The 19,864-nt window shown below is 43.6% G+C and overlaps 1 protein-coding gene across 1 annotated transcript in view; it reads right to left on the bottom strand.

The window, feature by feature from the left end:
• Window positions 1–19,864, bottom strand: part of grin2db (glutamate receptor, ionotropic, N-methyl D-aspartate 2D, b) — a 73,200-nt gene that overhangs the window by 45,008 nt on the left and 8,328 nt on the right. The window contains exons 2-4 of the mRNA XM_088306608.1: window positions 3,650–3,988; window positions 3,113–3,319; window positions 251–517 (exon numbers count right to left, since the gene is read on the bottom strand). Of these exons, the coding sequence (XP_088162734.1) occupies window positions 251–517; window positions 3,113–3,319; window positions 3,650–3,937 (762 nt within the window). The 5' untranslated portion in view covers window positions 3,938–3,988. The remainder of the gene's footprint in view (window positions 1–250; window positions 518–3,112; window positions 3,320–3,649; window positions 3,989–19,864) is intronic.

Here is a 19,864-nt window from a genome sequence, read left to right as displayed (position 1 = left end):
CTTATGGTTTTGGTCGCACCGTTGAACTGTGAATGCGCTCGATGATGACGGGAGAGGCGAGCAGAACAGAGGGATAGAGGAGAGAGGGGGGAGAGAGAGCGACGGCGAGGGGCCGAGGGAGAGACGAAGAAGGAAGGAAAAAGCCGGGAGGCCGCCTGTGACCGAGGGGGCCCCCCCTTTTCAATGACAGTCGCAGCACTTCCTCCCCTTTCCTCCCCCATTTTCCCCCCCTCGCTCCCCCCTGTCTCACCTGCGCCTCGTTCTCCTTCAGCAGCCGGCGCGTGCGCGCGCCGCCGGGGTCGTCAGTCACGTTGAGGATGACCACGCTCTTCTTCTCCCAGCCGATGAACGAGCCGTCCGTCAGGCCCTCCACTACCGACAGGAACTCCTGGTAGCCGTGGTGACGCGTGGACACCACGGAGAAGGCCGTCCAGTCGTACTCCTCCAGCACCTCAAATATGACCTCCAATTGGAGGGCCGTTGAGGAGCTGAACTGGAGAAAGATGGAACCTGATTCCTGATTTGGGGGACGACAGCAGCAAACGAGGTTAAAAAAAATAAACAAATAAATAAAATAAAACTCACAAAAAAGTCCTAGCCTGTAAAACGGTGGCGAAAACGCAGCCATTATGCGCTAGGATATCACTTTTAAAGCCTTTCAACTCTCGAGACTGAAGGGGTTTATTTATGCACAACGCCGAGGCGTCGCAAGGCTTGAAGTTTTAATGGAGCTGGTGCAGCTGCAGGGCTAAAACATCTTGGATTGTCGCGCAGATTCCTGTGAAGTCCAGATGGGAGTGTTGCTAAAAAAGTATGAGCACGGCAGGAAGGGGGGGGGGTTTGGGCGGGGAGGACGACGCAAGGCTACAGTGCAGCTTTCAAGGAAGTTCATCCAAAGTGCTGCAATTTAATTCACTCGCAAAGCGCAAATGCAAGCCTTTATGGAAAGTCGTTTGAGCGTTTATGAGATATTCTTGATATCCAGCTTAAGGTCCACCAACGACAGTGATGGGAATTTTCAGCTTTTTTTTTTTTTTTTTCTCTGAGATCTAGTCCTTTAGGCTTGGCTCGCTATCATCAATTTTTCATTGCGTCATTGAATTTATGAGCAAATTATCTGTAACGTGAATTACTCATTTTGAAAAAAATAAAAATATTATTTAGTTTAAATAGTAGTAGTTATTTCGTTTAAAAAAAAATAACCAGTAAAATCCAAACAAAAAGGACAATTAAAAAAAAAAATAAGTTGTCCGATTTTTGTGTGCTGTTCAACTATTATGGGCGCAGTGGACACACTCACGTGTTTATTTATTTATTTATTTTATTTATCTTTCCTCATTTAAGTACAACTGTACTTACTGTACAATCCCGTGAATTATTTATTTATTTCAAAACAAACAATAGGGTGTTTAGTCAGAAATCAAACATTTTTTAGATTGTTTAGATGTTTTCCAGTACCAAGTCCATACCAAGGGGTCGTTAAAAAAAAAAAATGAATAAATAAAATAAAATCACTGATTTATTTAAAAAATGAAAAGATTGCTTTTTGCTGACTAAAAGTGCGAGGAAAAATATTTTTGGAAACATAATTTTAAAAATACTTTGAAAGCCCTCAATAATAGGTGTTTAATATTTGTTAACATGGATTTTAAAGCATGTACACTTTATTGGTAGAATTTGAATTTTTATTCATTCAAATTCACGCTGATAATAAAGGAGCGTTATTCACAAGTAGAGGAGAAAATGCCTTTTTTAGGGTGTTTTTGGGGAAGCGTATTATACACAGGTTTGTATTAGTCACATGATTTTTACGGTCTTGGTGTCCACTTTTTTTTTTGTTTGCCCCCCCACCCCCCACCTTCGCCAGGTGTAACCTCTGGCTATACACCTCGCAATGCTCTCTTGTCTCTCCCTCACCCCCGGTTTGTGTACTGGGTGTCTGTAACCTCCTCCTTCCCCCTTCTGCTGAGTGTGGAAACACAGATGCCACGACACATCTTGACCAATCACATGCGCCTTTAAACAGAAAAAAACCAAAAAAAAAGACGAGCAGAAACAACCAGCTGGCTCCCAATCTGGAGCGAGCTTCCGTCCTTCACTTCAGAGAGACGGCACGAACAACAGCATCATTTGCGATCGGGATATCACTAATCTTCTGGTCACAAAACTAGGACGACTAGGGCACATTTGTAATGTACTAGTAATCTTTTTTTCCCCATTTTATTTATTTATTTATTATCAAGATTTTTTTTCTGTGGAGACAAAGAGAGTACATGGACCTTAAGTTGCTCAAACGACTTGCCATTGGCCGTCTTCTCAATCTTTGATTCTTGCGATTGGTGAGAAGCAAGTGACCCATCGGCGTGAAGATTTTCCGTCCACGCGCTCGTTCACGCATACAGTCACGTCTGCTCGATGCCTTCCTCCCACCCGGAACATCACAGACGGCGCGACAGGCCCAGTTGGTGCCATTTACAGATCAAACACTGGCGGGTTGCAGCAAGCCTGACCTTCAGCTTGGCCCTCGCCCCTCCAGCGCTCCCCCAAAACCTTTGTCGTCTTCGCGGAGAGCGTACACAACATTGTGACACAGTCGCCGTGGTTATGTCAGACGCTGTTTCTATTGCTGTGATTTGTCTTGTCAAAACCACAGATTTACGACACGCACGTGAGTAAAGATGAGATATGAGGTTAGGTATTGACTGGTTGGATTAATCGAGCGCGAAAGACATTTTAGTGCCGATCAAGATTTTTTTTTTTTTTTTAAGACAATTTGAGTCACTTGAGTCGATTTCATTGCACAATAATTTCTATAGGGAATTAATTAATTTCAAATAATAATTTTAATGTTCTCAACAATTATATACGCATAAAAACAAGTTAGCCAAATTTGCCAACTTCAAGGCGCAGATGTGCTTCCAGCAAAAGAGCTGCTTTGATTGGCCATGATTAGAGTCTACAGTGCCCACTCCCACATCGGCGCAGCACTCCCTCCAGCAGATCAGCAAAATTCCCACCAAGGAGTCTAAACCACTTCGGTTCACAGATATTGATACAGGCCGCCCCAAATTCTCCGCCTCACCCACCCAATCCCAACCTCCCCCCCTCCTACCTGTGGCATCCTCCCCAGCCCCGCTCCCCCTCCTACAGCCACTATGGGCAGTCCCGTTTGTGCCGACACAAACTCCAGCATGGGGGCCAGAGGACCCCAGGCCGTGCGCGGGGGCCTCTCCTCTTCGTAAACCAGACCCTGTAGGGGCCGCGCAGCCAGCAGCTCACACAGCTGAGACAGCACCGTCTTAGGGCTGCTGTCGTTCACCTTGAGGAAGGAGGGGAGGAAGTGATGTAAGAGAGGAGAACAGAGAGGGGTAAACACAGAGGGGGGGGGACAAAAAGAGTTAGCAGACGGGATCAGTGCGTCTTGACTTTGTGTTACAGATATGGTGGGTGCGGGTAATATGCATGAGGTGAACAATACGGGATTTTGTCAGGGAGCCGACTTGCTCAATCGGAAAAGCCTCACACAACTGCGGCAGCGCGCTCCCATTCAGCTCGGGTAATGAATGATATTGAACAATGGCCGCTCATTGTCATCCCCTCCCCTTCAAGTGAGGCTGAATGAGCAGAGAGTAGAGCGACATTCTCCAACCTGTAGCCAGATGACGTTCGCAGAGCCCCACTGGGTGACCACGCTCTCCCCCAGGGAACCGTACACACGGCCGAAGCCGGGATACAGCACCCGTCCCCCGGGCCCGGCCAGCGCCGCCTCCGCCTGCACCGTGGCGCCGGCGTGGATCACGGCGATGTTGAAGTTCATCATTGCACCCGCGTCGCGCTCCCGCGGGCTGGGCCGCAGCAGCAGGTGGGGGGAGGCATCCGCCGGGCCTCGCCACTCTGCCAGGACCAGTAGGAGAGAGAGAGTCGGTATGGCGACCATGGCAACCTGCCGAGGGGGGAGGCAGATATGTACGGCACGAAGAGAGGGTGCCTGAAAGAGAATCGGCGGGGGAGGAGAAGAAACAAGGGAGATTAAGTTAGTCTGAAATGCTTTTTCCGCCGATATCCACTATAGAGGACATTAAATGAGATCAATAAAGTAAAAGAATTAGATGAGAAGAAGGTCGCTGAGAGAAAACCAGCGAGGAGGAGAGGTGGGGTAGGAAAGACGACAAAAAGTGATCAGAGAACAGGTGTGTTGCCATCTAGAGAAGTACATTTCATACACAAGGCTTCACAAAAGCAAGGATAACAATGAAACAGACAGCAGAGAAAATAAAAGTCACTTCAATACACTGACACCTATTAACACACCAAGAGAAGCTTAAAAGTAAAGAAATTCAAGTTTCTAAAATTTCTACTGTGATTTTAAAAATGTTTAAAAAAAATCTCAATCTCAAAGCAAAGTTTCTAATCTGGATTCAAGAGCATTTACACTCATTCTTATTCCATTTGCATGCAGCATAACAGCCAAATGCTGCTTCAGCATGTTTGCTTCGATTTCTGAGCGCCACTAATTGACCCGAGAAATGTATCGTCTCTCTTGGCTCCACTGCTTAGAGGCAGTGGAGTGGTTCCCAATCTTTACTAAATCAACGTACACATTTAAAAAAAATGTCACAAAAATTATGAAAACTCAAATAATCGCGTCTCTATTTACTCACAAACTGACCTCTGACTTTGTTTAATTGAACGCAAAGCTGATATATTATTCTGCCACCACACGGGGGATCATTTGATTGTTTTTCCTGCCACTGCACTTTAGCGGAATCGTCGCATAGATAAAGATAAAACATACTGCAACACGATTCAAGGACGGTTTGACTCAGATTCAGTGGCAACGTGATTCGATTCGGCTCGCTCATTCTACGTGCGGTACACTTATATTTTACTCCATTTTATTTTGACAAGCGGTCACACAAAATAAAAATCATCTACATCAAAGTTACATTTTTTAAGGAGACCACACATTAGCTTAAAAAAAAAGTACCTGGATGCCAGCGATTTGATTTTTGTGCAACCGCTTGATGAATCAAATTGAGTCAATTCAACACACATTTTTTTTTTAGTGTACATATGAATGAACTTGTCGTACTACAAATGTGGTAACTCCTTTAATTATATAATAAAAGTATCTCGATACATTTAAAAGTGTAATGATTCCATTTGGTTCGATTGAGTCGCGTTTTAAATCCAAAATGACTTTCCGAATGTCCATCCCGAATGTACTCTACTTAAAATGTTTTTTTAAAGTTGTATAATGTTATCATAGAGTATCGATGCCCGCTCTATGACTTTAATTTGCTAGGAGTCGTATTAATTGGTAAAACAAGTCTGAGAAATCCCAACTCAAGGCCCAGGTAGCAAACGCAAACCATCAAACTGGAGCAAACATAATGAGGAAAATGAAGGACATATAGGAAGAGCAAAGCTGGCGAAATGGAATGAATGGAGCAGGAGAAGACAAAATCGTCGCTATTTAGCTTGCGGGCTGGCGAGGAACAATGAGAAAAGCCGGGAAAATCGTAGCGGGCCTTTTGCGGGGAAGCAGGACGAGCGCGTTAATAGCAGGTAGAGGCGAAGATGGTTTATTGTGCTGCATGAATGATAACAAACAATTAAGAGCACGGTCGACACCCTCACCCTCACAGCTGCGAGCGCGCACGTGACGTCGGGATGTACGCACAAGATGAATGCATGGCTACAGCATGCCCGCAGAGCTGCTAAATGATCGCGAGGGTTCATCCGCCGCACGGACACACCAACTAGGACAATAATGACCACCTGGGAGATAACGCGGTCAAAACGCATCGCGTCGTTTGCCGTTTTCTTGACATGCCAACGGCCCTGCCTCTTTTTTTTCCCTACTTTCCGCCACGGTTTCTTATTCCGATCATTTCTTCCGCCGGCGTACACAATCGCACCGATGAACCAGAGCCGGGACGACGCTGCCATTGGGCTAAAAGTTGAGTCTCCCTCACGGCGCCTCCATTTGCAAGGCCTTCCTCCCCTCTCGGATTCTCGCTCCATCTTCATCCAACGGGAGCCCTCTCGTCGCCACAGTCTGATGATTCTTTGACCCTCATCTGTCTTAAGGTGCGAAGAGGAAAATGAGAAAACAGCTCAAAGATGGCGAAGCTGACCCCGGCAAGGAGCCAGGATGCGCTTGAGGAGAGGAGGGAACAAAAAAAAAAATGAGGCATGGCGGTGGCACCAAATGTGAGGTTAGACGCATGAAAAAGGGTATTGATTACTGGGGCGGCGTGTACGTGTTCCGCCTAAATAAATACACTGCCAGACCTCATATTTTGAGTGACGGAGCGGCGTGTGTGCATTCGTGTGTGTGTGTGTGTGTGGTGGGGTCCCAAAATGATGTGAGCGAGGCGGGTAAGAAAATGAGATGGGGGTGTGTCGAGATGCGCAGTGAGAGAGAATGTGATAATGAAGGGAGGAGGGGAGGAACAGGCATTTGTAGTTTTATTTTTTTTTAGTGCGCTGTAAGGGGTGGAGGATGTAGCAGAACAGCAGCAGAAATATGGCACATCGTATAATTTGAAGGAGATATATTCTGTCCTGTACCAAGCTGCGAGCCGTTAACTGTTCGGCTTGTCACGGTATTTCACTCTCGGGAGATGCGGCTCAGCTCTGCCAATGTGTGCCAAAGTCAGCCTTGTTGCAAGAGTGAATACGGTGAAGGTAATGACCTCTGGCAATGTGTTCTCATGAGATATTAAGAAGGGAATTGTACAAAAAAAAAAAAAAAAATGTACCCCCTAGCTGTGATACGGTAGATTCCCAAAATTTGAGCATTTGGTAGAGCACAGAAGTCCACCTTCTCGCGTGCACGATATGTGGCACAAAAGAGAAACAACGCACGTATTGTGAACGGGTTTCCTATTATATCATGTCGCGCTGTACAAAGAATTGAAATTAAATTTCGATTATTACGATTATTATTATATTTTTATACAAGAAAAAACATACCGCAATTTCCAATTAGTACCTTTTTTTTAATTTGATTTGTTTTATTTTAATATTGTTTCCACTTATAAATTAGTTTGTTGTCAATGCGGAGTAGCGAAGCCAACTAGTTGACTAGTCGACTAATCAGTTCAGCCCCTACGCACAACCTCTTGATTGGGGAGCAAAAAAAAAAAAACTGCAGTTGTTAATAATTACAGTATAATCCATAGTAAAAGTCAAACGCCAAGAAGCTACAGAAATGCAAAATTCAGGAAAAATAATAAAAGTATTTTTGGGGGAAGAACTGAATAAATATTTCAGCATTATAATGCTAATGCAAAAATATTTTGTTTTTCAGTCGAATAAAGTCTGACTAACGACTTGTGAGCGCGCATTCGCATTTTTCCGAGGAAGGCTGCAATGAAGTCAATCCTCATCTACATTATCTGGCTCCAGCAAATCCAATCTGGAATGCTGCAACGCGCGCGCGGGAGCCGACAGTAAACACAGACTGAGGTTGAACGACGATTGTTTCGCTTGACTTTCTGCCTCCAGTGAATCTTTTGTGGCAATGCAAATCTTCACATTTTCCCCTCCACCTCCCTCTTAGGAAAAAGAAATCGGATAACAAAGATCTTTTGGCAAAAGGCTGCTAACGTGACCTTTGAGGTTCGCATTACTCCAATCGGATGTTGTCAAATTTTGATTGCGATAGTGGCCCATGCACCCGTGATCGCGATTATATCCGGACCCAAACAGACACATTTCATTTTGTCAACACACAGCCTGCTATAAGTCACACTGTTCTTTTTTTCCCCCCAGTTCTATTTTGTTTGGATCAAACACGCCAACGATTGTGAGAAGCCAACTCGAAAGCACCTTGAGGAATACTCGGAGCGTATTTAGCAAGAGGCAAACGTTAACGCAAGTGCATTTGAACCCGTTTCAACTGCACTGCACCACGCCGTCGCTTTCGATTCGCAATGTTTATCCACAGGAAGCTGTCGCTGGCGCTGGCGCGAGTGCCGCTCTCAAAGAAACACCTGCGCTAGTTTGAAACTTTATTGCTCTTTTAAGTAGCTGAAGGCAAATTAAATCTTTTTGAAGGCGTGTCATTCGACTGCGGAGAGCAGCAAAGGGAGAAATTGTGTTTCGGGAAAGAGAAAAGTGGGAGGATGGAAATATCCCACGTGGAGCTTACCAGCTCCAAGTGGTGTTAGTTGAAGAAGTAATTTGACTGTCAGCAACTCAGACAACAAGCCTAATCTTTTTTTCAGCAGGCTGGTTTGTTTTAGGTGATTTTTTTTTCCTCTTAACTTGACAGTTGGGCTGAATGATTTTAGGGGAAAAAAATGATATTGCGATTTTTCTGACAGATATCGCGATTTCGATTTAATTTGCGATTTGTCTTGCAAAGTTGTTCGAAGATATTAGCAAAGTCGTTTCAATGTATCGGTAAAAGGTAGGCTAAATGCGGCATTTTGACAAAAAAAAAACAAAAGCTGTTTTTAGAATTTAGTTTTATCGACACGTTCAAACGACTCTGAAGCGCGTTCGAACGACTGCAGAAATGTTCGGACGAAAGCACAGTCAAGAAAATTTTTCTCCACAATGGCACTTGCATCCTTCTGGGATTTTTGACAACCTGGTAATTTTTTTATTTGGATTTTCCAGTCCACTTAATTACTGAAGTGCCCTAATCTTTGGAAAAGGAGAACCAGAGCTTCCAATGCACTTTTCATGAACCACTTGTTGTACGCCGGGAAAATGGTCAAATCCAAACACAATGAATATACACAAGCAGATTATTGGCCAAGTTGCCAGCGTCACAGTCCCCTCAGCAGGCCCCGCCTCTTAAAGGCGCTCGTGGAGTGAGCATTTTCTACACATTTCATGCCTGCAATTGGTGTTGAAATAAGCTTGGAATGCGTTTAAGACGTTTGTTTTAATTCGTTTAAATATGTTAAAAGGCTGAAACTACATTCCAATACATTTCTCCTATTTGGTGACGAGACATTTACAATCTCCCAGTTCTCTTGTCCGCAGCTCTGCAACTGCCGAGGGGTTATAAAAAAAGAAAAAAAAAAGTGTAGCTTCAAAAGACAAGAATAAAAAATGTTGATACTCTGTGTGATTTTAAGTAAACCATGACCATGTTCTCAGCTGACCCTCCTTCCTTGTTCAGTGCACATCTGCAGCGAGTGGCCTGCGGTGACGCTGCAGGAATGACTCGAGGGCGGCACGACTACAGGAAGCAAATGCTCAGGTCTTCGGCTCTGGCTTACAAGCCTTTCTTTTCCCCGCCGCCGAAGCACCGAGCTCCAATGGAGGCGCCGTGCCACATCTGCGGGTGGGGGAAACGTGAACGGGAATACAAGTGTGGCGTGCGGCGTGGCGAGCGCACTGTGGATGCGCAATGCTCAGCGCTGTTATTAGGCCAAGTCGGACTGTGCAGCTTCATTCCGTTCTGTCATGCAGAGTAATGGAGCCGCTCCCCGCTGCCTTTGGCTGCGGCTGGAGTGAATCAGGCCGAGTTGCATTCAACGGTCAACACACATGTGAAATGTATGCACGGCGCTGTAAAGATGTTGGCCATTCCCGAGAAATTTCCATCTTGGAGAAAGGGGAGGAGTTTCAATCTTTTCTTCATTTGTACACAAAGTATGCCAGAAAAAAGTGCGACGTCTATGACCTCCTTAACACAATACTATTTAACAGTTCCGTTTGGACTGGCTCATACAAGTCCGTAATGTTTGTGGACCGGTGTCCTGCCTGTGCGAAACTTCCAACCGGAGGGGTGTTGGGCGGGTTTATCTGGCTAATTAAATGCTACGACAACAAGCGCAAATTGACTGAGTACTTATCGTCCTTAACATGATCACGATGGTCACATAAAAGATGCCACAGAACAACTATAACGCGCATGAACGTCAACAAAAACTGGACTCTTTTGTAGATATTATATATATAATATTTTCCAGCCTCAAATAACAAATAAACCGGAAGGACTGCAAGCCTGGTCCAAAGTGGCCCGCGGGCCACTGGTTGGGGACCACTGTTATATAAGATAAGACAGCGGCAGTGCAGTGTGTTGCCCACGCTGTGCATATCGGGGTGAGTGTGTGTGTGTGTGTGTGTGTGTGAGCTCTGGACGGCATTGTTGGGGAGCTTAGGAATGAAGACAAGAGTGCAGCTGGAGCTCAATGCTCCTCGTGTTAATTGGCCCATACTTCAATCACAGCTAGTGGAGTGTGTTCTCCGTCGCAATAGATCCACTCTCTGTCCTGCACACACACACGTTGATACAAGCGGGATCCACACACACACTCAATGTACGCTGGTGTGGTGCGTTCAACTCCTCGCCTCATGCCTCCCTTCCATCCTTTTGCAGCATGTTGAGCTCCAGTCGCCGTGTTCTTTCCTCTCCAAGGCCTACGTGTGTTTTTTCTTGATGCGCCCCCCCTTACCCCGTCACCCTGCCCGCTCCTCTGCTTCCCTCTTTGATCCATGTCATGGCGACGAGCTGCCAGCAAGTGATCAGTGCAGCACCGCGCATACAGTAGGGCTGGGTGACGTATGGCTGAAAATTCATAACGCGGTATGAATTGGAGCCACTTGAGTGGAAAGACAACGGATGTATTTCTGAATGGGTTATACACACCCTGAAGAATTAGGAAAAAAAAAAGAAAAATGGTACACATGGTATCAACATAAATAACTGCTGTTTTTATAAATATTGAATGTAATGATATATTTTGGATGTTATTGGCTCCTCCTCCGAGGAGAAATTTGCGATAGCGTATCGATTAATTTCCGTTTTTTCGAATGTGTGCTGCTGACTGAGTAACTGTTGCATTATTTTTTTCTCCTGGCGGTTATAAATTTACCAATGACCCTATGTGGCGCCATTGGCAAAATTCTTCTATGGCACCCCCTCTGTTGGAGATGCATACATACGCTTACAAAAACTAAAAAATAAAATACCGCTAATTTTACAAAAAAGAAAAAGATCAACATTGCATATCATGCATGTGCAATATTTAATAGTTTGTATATTTTTTACGGGCATATTAGAATAGCCGCAGTTTTCTAGGTTGAAAAAAATAAGTTGTTTACTGCATGTACAGAACAATTTTGCTCAGTGAATGCACATAAAGGTACATAAACAGACACGGCAACAACTTTGCTAATTAAAACAAACCCGACCCAAGAGAAAAAAAATCAAGTTTTTCCTGAACATATTTTCTGAGCTGTAGACCGCCCCTAGTGGTGAAAGAAAAATCAGCAGAAAAGCCACACCGTTGTATTAGCTGCACGGTTCAAAATCGAGGAAAAAAAGTAGCGGCTTATAGTCCAGAAAATACGGCATTAATGCTAATAATAATCATAATAAAAATTATGATTATTATAATGATCATACTCAGAATGAAAATTTAGACGATTTTAGTCAACACAACCTCCAACAAGGATTTGACGCATACAAAGACCATCCAATGTTACTTGTTATGGTGCCATCTTCATTTCCCTGCATTCCAGACGTTATCAAATTTCAGTCATCTATCAAGGTCCTATGCTGCCAGATGCTTGCAGATACAAATATTCATAAGGAACAAAAAGAAAAAAAAAACGTGCCACGGGCTGATAACTCCATTAGCGTTTGATGCTTTCATGAATGTGTTTTTTTTTCTTTCTTTTTCTTCTATGGAGCAGTCAGAGTCGAGAGGGTGGCTGATTTAAAACGGAAAAATCAACTGCAGCTCGCAGACAAATTATAATATATTGTAATTATACACACGCTCATTCAGAAGCACTCAAATATCCAGATGAGAGGGGCAAATGGTGCACTCATATTACTATTATCCCATAAAAAGTTTGAGGGTTTTTTTTCTCGCACTCTCGCTTTAAGGGAAGGCTGACGTAAAAAAATAAGAATAATAAAATAAAAAATAAAAAAACGCTCCAGCAGGTGGATCCCATTTGTCCTTTTCGTGCTTTCTAACCTTTTGCCAGTACAAACGGGAACAATCACCTTGACATTCCACTCTCGTGTGCCTCCTTGACGTCATTTTATTTTGACATTTCAAGTCCCTTCGATTTCCACGTGGTCACTGGGAACTGATTTTCAGCTTGGGGCCATCTCAGACCGCAAGATTTAAACGTGCCTTTTCGGACTCGGACTAAAGACTCCTGTCAAAAGCGGCAGCGCCATTTCATCGGACGCCCATTACACACAAAGAGGGGAGACATTTGCTTTAACCGGGCGGACAAACCTCCCTTGACTTTCGCCTATTCCCGCCACCCTGATGCGATCGTCAACAATCGTCTGACCTCATTTCGAAACAAAAAGCATCACATTTCGGATTTCTGGCACGGTGTGACTGGAAATCACAAACACAGTTCATCACAGCTGAAATGTCTGACATGAGCTCGTCATCTCTTTGGATGAGAACGCTCAGCGCAGGATGCATAATTACCAGAGCGTGGTTTTAATGTTGCTTTTATAAAACCTTGTACATCTTCGTGAATATGACCAGAAAAATAAATGGGCAACAAAGATGATTTCGAATAAAAGCCGAAAAAGTGGTTTCACTTCATATAGCTTCATCTGAGTTTTGTAATGTAACTCGTGGAGTTCCGCAGGGACGTGTACTTAGCCCGCTATTGTTTAGCATCGACATGATTCGTGAGTCATTAGTCTCCACTGTCCAATTATGTATGCCGTTAGAAATCACAAACCTGCACAATTGTAGTAATCAAAAGGGCATGCCTTCCTGAGATTAAATAATTGATTTCTTTCTTTGCTTCTTAACCCCGATAAAACCGAGATGCTGATTGGGTTAAATGTTGCCCATTCAGCATCCAATTCAAAATGCTCATCCTGAAAGGGGGATTCCCCCATCTGCGGCCCCTTCTAGAGGTTTCTCATGTTTCCCCAGATGGGAATTTTTGAGTTTTTCCTTTCCTTGGTGTGGGTTAATATCAGGCGATGTTAATATTTCTCAACTGTGGGCATGTGAAGCCCTTTGAGACTTAAAGCGCGATATAAATGAATTTGACTTGACTTGATATACATTCAGTGTGTGTGCAATTTGTGTAAATCCTCATAAAATGACCAGCCGCACACCATGTATGGATTATTCAAATGGAAAATATCCATATGTGTATGAATGATTCACTGTCAAATCTGTCACTATCATCTCTTTTTCATTTGCGCTCTCCCTGAACACACGCACAAAACCCGCACGGTTGCGCGTCAGATGGGACGACATCGACAAATGGTTGACTACTCTCTTGAGGGTTCCGACATAAATATAAGAAAGGTCATGCGCTTTGAGGTGGAGAGGCCGCAGTCTGGGGATGGTGCGTTAGGAGTTTGACTGACAGAATGCATGAGAAGGTTTCATTAAATGGATCATTAATCAATCTGAATTAATTCAGATTTTTTTTTTTTTGCATTTGGACTTGATGCCAATCGGTAACTAACGGTCGTTTCTGCTTGTTGAAAAAAAAGAGTTGATATCACAGTTACAGAATAGTAAAAGTTGACATCGTGTGCTGTACATTAATGAATAAAACGACAGGCAGTGACTGCTGTTGGCGTTTCCTAAAGCAAGCCGCAAAATTAAATTCAGCAGCATAATGGCGTTAGGATGAAGTGCAAATGAGACAATCCCGAACAATTCTGGCAAATTGGGAAACAACTTCGCATTTACTGTACTTTTTTTTGTACCATAAACTACATGACGCAATTATAATAACTCAAAGAGAGAAAACAGACAAGGATAAGTGAGAGTGTGGATATTCGAGAGGCCCGTATCGCCCATTTTTGACCGGACTCGGCCATTTCAAATTATCGATGCTTCACTTTTTAGCCAAAGATACATATGAAATGATAAATAGCGTTAAGGATTAGTGGAAAACACAATATATACATACTATATGAATCCTTGCATTTCCAAAATTACTTGCATTCAGGAAAAAAAAATGAAAAGAATCTTGTTTAAAGTCATCAAACACGGCATCGCTCAAGTCCACGTCCAAGTCTGTCATCAAAAAGCTTTCAAGACCTCCAAAAAAAAAAAAAAGCAATCCAAAACTACCAAACTGTTCCAACATTCTCAAAACTCTTAGAGCCGAGTGCTGCAAGCGGGCCGCTCGACAAACAAGCGGCCACATCGGCCGAGGCGGCACCGTCTGCGGCTGGAGCTCCACACTGCTCTAAAATTCACTTGCGTGCGCTCGCATATGGACGTATATGCAGTATGAATTCATATCTATGAATGCAGCAGCTGGCTCCAATGTAAGAAACCTAAACAGTTTCATTCGTTATTGTCTTCAAAAAAAACAAAACAAAAAAAAAAAAATCCAGATTTGCAATCTTGAGGTGACATAATGCTGGCATTTTACAACACTTCTAAGACAGTTCAAGAATTCAAGGAAGTCCTTCAAAATATTTAAAATTTAAAATTAAAAAAATAAATATATATATATATATATATATATAAATATATATATATATATTATTTTTAATTCTTATTTTCTTTTTTTTTTTTTAAATTCCGAATCGTAGCATGTAATTGCTGGTATCGGGCCATTCATGGAAACTTGGTGCTGTATGAAACTTTTCATTCGTGTTCGGCCATGCCGCAGAACATGTTCTCTATATTTTATTAATTTTTTTTTAACACTAAATTGATTATTTTGCCAGTTCCTCGCACGAGCCACACTGTTGCTCCACACTGCCTGCACCGGCGCTTCCATTAATACCCCTCATTGATTGGCCAGACACTAGGATCACCTCGCCACATCTAAATCAGTCCCTAATTAAAAGAGCACGGTGAAAAGCAGCCGACACCGCAGCCCGGCAGGACCTGTAAGGTGAAACGTGTTTTATCGAAAAAGCCGACGGCCGCGCGCCACGACGCAACCTGGCTGTGCATAGTAATGACTCATAATCTGATTGCTGGGATAAACAGATTAAAGCGGCAGAGAAAACCTTAAGTGATGACTATCGGCTTTTTGTGCAAGGTCACGTGCAGGCACGCACACACACACACACACACACACTTGCACAAGCAGGCATTTGTAATCCTGTGCGTTGAATCTGTGTCAATTGCACAAGCGAAATTAAACCAAATTCCGGCGAGTTGTTCTTTTCAAGTAGCGAGTATCTCGATTCGCTGATTCCCAGGCAGGCAGCACGTCGGCATTAAATCCGTCGCTGCATAGCAATGCGGGTTAGAGCGGCGTTATAGCGCAGCACATAACCAAAAGGTGTTAGAAACACTTTCTCAGCCTGTCCTATAAAGCTTAATGCATCCGTTTCCTCCGGAGGAAAAAGACAAAAAAAAAACAAAAAAAAACAATGCAGCAGAGGCGCGCGGATGTTAAGGAGTGAGCGACGTGGAGGTGTTTTATTCTGTTTTGTGGGGACTCGTATGATTCCCGAGAGACGAAGCTGGCAAGGGGTTAGCGAGGGGGATAACAGAAACGGATAGTGTTATGTTATTACACAGCCGTGGGGAGCGACTAATCCCACGAGGCGCGTTGCGCGGGGAACGAAACCATCAACGTCTCATATCGTCTTGAAATCAAGCCCCGGCCTTCGGGAATCTCAATACGGAGATGACGTGAAAACGCTGATCCGGAGATTTAATGATGGTGACACTGAGCGCCCGGTGCTCGCAATTCATCTCCCTGTTACTTGCTGTCACGGTTTAAATGCAAAACGTGTGCACTGACCACTGACCCAGAACCGCGAAAAGACCCACACGAGCACGGGGAGAACATGCAAACTCCACACAGGCAGGAATCGAACCCTGCAACTCTGAACTGAGAGGCGGTCGTGCTAAACAGTTGTCCACCGTGCCGCCCTCTTTGAGTATTTAATACAACAAATAGGAAATGAAAAACTATGGTCGAGTAGAAACAGAAGCACCGGGTCGTAGCTGTGTTTCGGGTCAGGTCTGACAGAAATGGGCCTCGTAATAACAACGGATAACGACTGGTAGAAACAAAGGCACTCAAATTCTTTTGTACGATGGGAGGGGCAAATCCAGCTCACTCACAACTCTGACAGTAAAAAAAAAAAAAAAAAAAAAATTTATGATATTAACACATTTACTGCCAATGACGACTAAAGACGTCAAAAAGTCTTTTTTTTTTTTACTTGGCTGGTGGTGAATTATGCCTAAAATATTGCCTTTACCACTGGCAAAACAATTTGACCTTTCATATCCATCTCCGTTCACCACTAAGAATCCCCCAAAACCACCGGCACATCAGAAAAAAACGTTAAGAAACTCAAGAAGCTCTGAATCACGCCCAATAAGACTTTGATTTTTTGGGCAAAATAAATAATAAGAAAACTCAAGAATGAAAAATGGAACTGGAACCAGACTACCTGCATTCCGAGCATCATGCACCTCGTTCGTTATCATGCCAAAAAACAGGAGGTGGGCTACGACAAGCATCGATGAATTTCATTCAAGCAAACGCAAGAAAAATCAAGTCGTCGTCATCACACGACTTTTTTTTTGGTCATCATCTTCTCCTGCTTCGACTGTAGATAACACGCCGTGCAAATTCCCTTCATGATTCAAGCGCTCATATTAGCATTTGCAAAAAAAAAAAAAAAAGAAGCTGCGCGGGCTCTGCCTGCGCATGAAGCTATTTCACATTCCAACTTGAAAGCTATTTTTAAACGATAAGGAAATAAGGAAATAACTTTGCACCAGGTTAATCCTGTACAGTCAGTTCAGCGCCAGACAACAGCCCTTTTTTTGTTTTTCGCTTCTTTTTTTTTTTCGACACGAGGGGTGACAAGAGGTTCCGGGAAGTCTCGACACATGCCGGCCCCCTCGGTTGACACGGGCCACCGTACTTTAATGAATGACCCCCCCCCCCCCTCTTGCTCCCCTAAATGCCTCCTTTTTAATCACCACTTACACTGTCATTTCCGGGCGCATCAATCAAAGTGTCGGACTGTCCCACGCTACGGCAAAACACGCCCGCTTGTTTCTCCACCTTTGCTCGGTCAAAGTGTGCTTGTGCAATCTCAGCAGGGTGTGCACATGAGAATCGATGCAAAGAACAATTCTTGCATGCAAAACTGTTCAACTACAGTGTATTATTACTGTATTATTACTGCTGTATACCCGTGGGACTTTGCAGTGATTTATTTATTTTTTTTTGGGTGCATGTGTGTGTGTGTGTGTCATTGTCTGTCTCTCTGCCAGCCCGGCCTCCTCCTCTCTTTCTGTCTGTCTGTCTGTCTCTATTTCCACCTGCTCATTACATGACTTGCCGTCATTCTTTACACGTTTGAATGAGTTCTGGCTCAAGCTCTTGTCGGGCCTCGTCCGGTCCTGTCGTGAGCCCGAGGCTGGTCCCGAGGGTTAGCACTTAGCCGTCGCTCAAGCTTTTTTTTTTTTTTTTGTGTGTGTGCGTGTGTGTGTTTGTAATATAAAAGGGTCACATAAGCACTATGATTCAGCTTCTGTGTTTTGGTTAAAAAAAAAAAAGTGCACAGCACGTCCACTTGTAGAATTGAATGATATCAAACAAATGCAACGATTTCAAGCCCGCCTTTACAAATATAATCTTGTGAAGTATTAACCCAGTCAACAAATTCAACAAATTACATTTTTTTTTTTACTTCTCGTGCTTTAGCATGAGAGAGAGGAAGACCATTTTAAAAGAGATATTAAAGGGAAAAAAATAATAATTTCAGCTGTTCTCGTAGACTTTTCCCAACTCACCCCTTTCAACGCAACAACAACATTTTCGCTCAAGTATCCACGGGATTTAAAGTGTTTTTTTTTTTCTTCGTATAATTCCAAAAGGCAGGTGGCAGCATCATTCCTTTCTTCAGATGGAACTGGGCGTTTAGTCAAGGTGGAGCGAATTATGAACAAATTATGTTCCAAATATTATTGAGTATCACAAAACCGCCAGACTTCTGCTGGAAAAAAAAAAGGCAGGAAATGTTTAGTCGAACAGATTGAATAGATTTGGGGTTAATCAAAGGCCCTTGAAATGATGTGCTGACTCACATTTTAACGTGATTGGTTCATCTTGAACATAGGAGGGTGTCCACGTGATCTCACTTGTTTATTTCCACTTTCCATTAGTGGTGGAAAAAGATTCAAGATGACTTATCTTGGTCTCATTTTCTCAAATCACAAATCAAAAACGGGCATTTGCAACTGCGGTGTGAGCACTTTTTAAACGTAATACTCCTCCATATTGTATTTCCGTGAGCTACAAATGTACATCACTGGCATTCCAAAGAGGAGAACTTAATAAGGAAGCAAAAGATATGAGAAATTTGAAGCGCAATTAATATTTGAACACGAAATTTGAGCAACAAACGTCTGTGACAGGGAAGATGATCGCCTTAGGAAGTGCTCTTATGAATTTAGGAGGGATGGAGAGACGGGAGGACACGTGACGGTGAATGATGGGAGGGGTGACCGCCGAGTGGAAAGAATAACAGAAGAGAGAAATCATTTCAATATGGTGATCACGCACGTGATAAGCTGAAAGGCCTGACGACTTCTTCTGTGCGATTGAAACAATAGTGGACGTTACGTAAGATTGTTTTGGCAGTCAAACGCCGGAAGCCACATGTTGACGTTGGGTTAGCAGAGTGTCACACGATAGCTGCTACTCTGATGCTAACTTTGCTGATCTTGCACTCACGCTGCAGATAGTGGTGTGTTCATTCACGTGTTTGCTCCATTACAGCTAATTAACTTGGCTTGCTAAAAAGAAGAAAAAAAAAAATAATCGATAGAAGCAATGGAGGCTGCAAAAGGAAGCAAACTAGAAGTACGAGGTACCAGTGCGCTTTGATGTATAGAAACCAATTCACTTGATTAGCCGTCATAAGGTTATTAATAATACCGTGAGTTCACTAGTTTGGATAAATGATGTAAAAAAAAAAAAAAAATTTTTTTAAAAACAGTCGAGAGCCTGGAGTGTTTTTATTTTTTTTTTGTTGGATTGAGGAAGGACAATAAAATGATGTGTTTGTATAACTAAAAGTGTGTATGAATTGGTGGTGGCTCCGTCACATACGGCATCAAACAAAGAGCACTAGCCAACTTCAGCTGCGCTATTGCTAGCTAGCTAGCCAGCTAGCTGTAGTATTAGGTGACATATGTAGGTAGGAACCTTACGTATGTACTGTGGGCTTGGGGGCAAATAATAAACGTTACGCAATAATACTGCACGGTGTGTGTCGTCCCTCCTGTCGCCTCCTGCCAATATAGTTCGGCCAGACTCACGAACCAACAATACATGGTGTCAGAAGTGGCAGAAGAGGGTCTTTTTGGAGCTGAATCTTACCGAGAGAGTGTCCCGCGTACACGCGAGTTTTCGTTTCATACGAGACAGTTCAGGCTGCGGGGGCGAGCCCGCGTAACGGCAAGATGTCTCAGTTTCAAGTCTCTCCACCTGAAAAATTTACGTTCAGGGCTGAAGACTGGACGAAATGGATAAAGCGTTTTGAACGGTTTCGCATTGCGTCCGGGCTGGAAGCGCAAGCAGACGAGAATCAGGTGAATACGCTTATCTACACCATGGGGGAGGAAGCGGAGGACATACTAGTTTCTCTCCACCTGAGCGCCGTGGAAGCGAGTGACTATGTCACAGTCAAAAATAAGTTGGACACCCACTTTGTGGCTCGCAGAAATGTCATCTTCGAGAGGGCAAAGTTTAATTTGCGTCAACAAGAAGAGGGGGAGTCGGCTGATGGCTTTCACACGGCACTACATTGTCTCGCGGAGTACTGCGGATACGGGGCTCTTCACGACGAAATGGTGAGAGACAGATTTGTTGTCGGCTTGAGAGATAAACGTTTATCAGAACAACTGCAGTTGGACCCAGAATTAACACTGGT

The sequence above is a fragment of the Idiotropiscis lumnitzeri genome, chromosome 10, assembly GCF_059441095.1.
Source record: "Idiotropiscis lumnitzeri isolate Australia: NSW breed Sydney's pygmy pipehorse chromosome 10, RoL_Ilum_1.0, whole genome shotgun sequence".
Classification (NCBI taxonomy): Eukaryota; Metazoa; Chordata; class Actinopteri; order Syngnathiformes; family Syngnathidae; genus Idiotropiscis; species Idiotropiscis lumnitzeri.
The sequence above is the reverse complement of the archived record's forward strand: the minus strand, read 5'-3'. Positions and strand labels throughout refer to the sequence as shown.